Source organism: Manis pentadactyla, chromosome 4 (genome assembly GCF_030020395.1).
Source record: "Manis pentadactyla isolate mManPen7 chromosome 4, mManPen7.hap1, whole genome shotgun sequence".
NCBI classification, from domain to species: domain Eukaryota; kingdom Metazoa; phylum Chordata; class Mammalia; order Pholidota; family Manidae; genus Manis; species Manis pentadactyla.
The window spans coordinates 100,516,323-100,520,404 of record NC_080022.1 but is presented as its reverse complement, the minus strand read 5'-3'; the positions used below and the strand labels follow the sequence as shown (position 1 = coordinate 100,520,404).

Sequence of the window (4,082 nt, the reverse complement as noted above, 5' to 3'; positions counted from 1 at the left end):
AGAGAACATATGAAGTGCTTGACAGAGGAAGACAGTTGATAAATGTTGGCCAGCTCACTAAACAGAAAGCTTCACGAGGGCAGGAAGGATCCACCGTGACACCATCTCCCCTCAGGGACAGGTCCTGGCAGCAAAGGCACCACATACATACGAGCTGAATGAATCAACATGGATGTGTTTTCTTGTGCCATGCTGTCCTGGGCCCCCCATTCCCTATCCCCCTTTCCTATAGTCCTGTGTTTCTTTCCTGGCTCTTCTTTTCTCCTCTTCTCACCTCCTTTACTCTATTACAGAAGAAGGCTGCTCTGTGCTCAGGATGCCCCTCTACCTCCCTTGGAGTCCTGCTCTGGAAACAGCCCTCCTGAGCATTGTGACACCACTGTGCAGAAGCCAATGGCTGCCCACCTGGGCTGGGCCTCGGCCTCCTGGGACCACAGCCCTCCACTGATGGGTGAAGTCACCTTCTCCTGCAGGACTCCTTAACCCTAGGGCAACCACTGGAGTATTAATCCCTCCTGATTCCACTCCTGGCCCCATGTTCCTCATGGTCAAGCTGCTCCTGGGCCGGAGATGCAGCCTGCAGGTGTCAGGGCAGGAGAGCGTGGCCATGCTGAAGAAGCTAGGGTCAGAGTGGCTGTGGGTGCTTGAAGAGCAGCAGCACCTGCCTTTCTGTGGCCAGCTTCTGCCGATGACAAGCAGCTCTCCAATTACTGCATGGGGCCCAATGCCTCCATCAGTGTCATCATGTGGCCCCCAGAGAAGATGGTGCCTGAGGAGGCCTGTCAGTGCCAGCCCCTGTGGCACCATCTGGGCCAAGTCCTAGCCAAACCCTTTGGGCCCCAGGACGCCAAGGCAGTGCTGCAGCTGCTGAAGCAGGAGCACAAGGAACGCCTGCAGAGGATAAGCCTGGGGGACCTGGAGCAGCTGGCACAGCACCTCCTGAAAGAGGAGCCCTTAGTGGAGCCCACAGGCCAGGGGCAGCCTGAGGCAGCCTCAGAGCCCGTGAGACTCAGAGGAGGAGGAGGAGGCTGATCAGTAAACTGGCTTGTCCTGCTCATTCGCACGCTCACATTCACCTGGCCTTGTCCTTGCGTGTCCCCTGCTGACGCCCCACCAGGTCTTGCTGATGTACATGCATCCTCACCCCTTTCTGAAACTTCAAAGCAGAGATAGCGGGATTCTGGACCCCTCTGTCCTCTCTTGGGCATGTGGTCCTCTCTGAAACACAGAATGATTCCACCCCCATCACCATCCTAGAGTGGGTTCTGACTGCCTCGTGGGCAGCTGTAAAGGGGCAGTCAAAGGCAGCCTCCCCACCCTGGGCTGGGCAGCCCCTCCTGGGCAAACCCCCAGCCGCAGGTCTTCATGGCTCTGTCTAGACCGTCTTTTTCCTTTGGGACAGACAGATGGATTACATGAGTTTATGTTTCCCCAGACTCAGGGCGTGGCTTCTACTCCCAAGACCACCATAGGCACAAGGTGAGGAATGCCAGGTGGCTGCCCTTGACTAGTGTTCTGTCCCTGCTGTGTGCCTGCTTGTGCTTCTACAGCTTAAGGGACAGGACAGCAGAGGTAGGAGTGGGAAGAGAGCACCTACCATGTGCCAGGCCTGGAGTCCCCAGGGAGACACACACAGACCAGGAATAGCAGGGTACTGGGGCCTCGGCAGAAAAGGCAGTCGGCAGTCCCACCCTCACCGTGGCTGGTGTGAGAGACCCGTGCCCGGCCCCTGACCATGTGTCAACAATCAGTAGGTGTTCCTGAGCCCCTGTTACCTGCCCAGTGCTGCTCAGGCTCCCTGGGAGCAAACAGGTACCAATCAGTACCCTCACAGAGCTCACAGCCTAGATGGAGAGATGTCATAATGTGACAAGTAAATTGGCAACATTAGCTAGAGTACAGCCCGGGTGACTGAACACCTAGGGAGCTGCCTCGCAGCCTGGGGTGGCCAGAGCACAGGAAATCCAGGCCCTCTAAGTGTGAGAGAGAGTGAGGACCCCCACACCCTGTGTCTGAGGGGAGCAGGGGGCTCGCTGAGAGCCTGGTCCCTCGCAAAGTCCCTGAGGGGCTGGTACTGCGCTCCCTCCTGGGTGGTGACAGACAGGGAAGGGGATGAAGGACAGTGTCTTGAATAAGTGGGGCCCACCGTCCCGGGAAGCCTTGGGGCCCCATGGCCAGCTCCAGTCCCAGCTCAGCTGTTGTCTGCTGCATGACCTTGGTTAACTTCCTTCACCTGTCTGATGCTCTGGTTTTTCTGATGAGCTGTTAAATGGGGTTCATTGTAATGGTATCTACTGACCCCATAGGTGTTCCTAAGGGTTAGATGTGAAGAACTGTGCAACTGAGAGTGATGTCCTCTAGCGGTGAGGGCAGTGGCAGGGAGAGATCCTGGAAACCAGGTCTCTGGCTCTATGAGACCGCTTAGCAGTGGCTGTTCCCCCATCCAGAGTGAGACCTCCTTCTTCAGCTAATGCCCGTTCCCTTTACCAGCGAACGAAGAGGAAAGGTGGGGCCTCGAGGATCTGAGCTATGTCAGGGAGAACCTCTTCCCGGGGCAGTGAGGACTCAGCACCCACCCTGGGGCAGGAAGGCCCAGCCTGCTCCTTGGTTCCTGCCCAGGTCCAGGTCCTGGTCCCAGGCGGCCGTAGGAGAGGCCTGCTCAGGATCTGTGGCGTGTTTGTGCTGGGCCCATGCTATTTGCCAAGGGAGACGAGCCTATTAGCCTTATATTAGGGGAGCTAATAGTCCATTTTCCAGGAAATCTGTGAGCGATAAAAACAAGTGGGCCATTTTATTCCTTTTGCTGAGAGAAGAAGGCATGAAGGGTGGGGGAAGCCTTTGTGTTCTCTCTAGTCAGTGGGAGTGTCAGGGCTGCCTGAGAGTTCCCTCCACTGCTTCTGTCCCCAGTGCTGAGGGAAGAATGACTCCAGTCCCACACGGCAGGAAGCAAAGTTGTTCTGCCCCTCTGTGCCCATGGTCACCTCGTACTACTTCACCCTTCCTGATGGCCTGTGCTCCTGTCCCTCCCGCAGGAGCTGAGCACCAGAGAGGAGGCACCACCACTCAGAGCTTCGTGAGAACTTGTTACCTCACCTGGGGGTGTTACATTCAGTGCCAAGTTCCTCACTGTGAGGTGACGGGCATTTTACCCTAATGGATGAACTTACAGGTATCAGGGAACAGCAGGTGGGCCTGGATTGGGAGGCTGGGGGCAGCTGCCCTTCATACTCCAGTGATGGGTTAGAACCTTATTCAGCCTGGAGAACGCTAGCTCTTGGGCTGCCTGCCATGGGGACTCTAACCTGTGCCCAGTTTCACATTTTTTCAAATTTAAACCTGTGTGTGTGAGCCAGCATGACTCCCTGTGCCCTTCCGGGCTGTCACCACCCCCCAGCCTGGGTTGGTAGGGATGAGGAACATGTTCTTTCTAAACTGCAGCTTAGGGCAGGTGGCTATGCCTCTAATTCCCCACAGTATCTTTCTCCTACCATGAAAGGACACACAGGTCCCTATAGGTGACAACTTTGCTCAAGTAGGAAGCATCTCAGGACAGTCACCACATCCAGGTGTCCAGCTTTGTGCTCCTATCCACAGAGAGTTCTGGCTTCTCCTAACTCCCTCCTATGTTACCTGCAGCCAACACCCGTGGTCCTAAGGGTCCTGGCAAAATTATCTTTCTGATGGGAATAGGTACAGCACCCTGTCTGTGTGCTGTTTGATCAATCTGTTTTGCTTTGATCAGTAAACCTTGAAGGTCTAATATGTGCTAGACTTTGTGTTGGTCCATTAGGAGCCCTGTCTCATGGAGGCATTTAGAAAAAAGTGTACCCCCTGCCATCTTCACTGCCTGTTACAGGGGCTCTGGAAGCCTGTAACATCTGGACATAGCCCATGCTTGAGCTGTGGTGATGTGTTGGTAGCTAGCAATATCTTTTTCGCCCATAGTCTTGAATGATGTGGCAGAGAATGGCCTGTCAGGATGGAAATTCTTGCAGATGTTGGAAATGGAAGGGGCTTACAGTGTTCCAGGCCTCCAGGGACTGGGTGCCTAATTCTGTTAGTTAGAAGCAAGTCACAGTTCC

General features: G+C 55.2%; 1 protein-coding gene across 1 annotated transcript; it reads left to right on the top strand.

The window, feature by feature from the left end:
• Positions 1-298: 298 nt before the first annotated feature.
• On the top strand, positions 299-3,712 carry UBL4B (ubiquitin like 4B). The gene is given in 3 exon segments (XM_036916623.2): positions 299-683; positions 686-989; positions 991-3,712. Coding segments are annotated over 3 exon segments (501 nt in total). The 5' UTR covers positions 299-535; the 3' UTR covers positions 1,040-3,712.
• Positions 3,713-4,082: the final 370 nt, after the last annotated feature.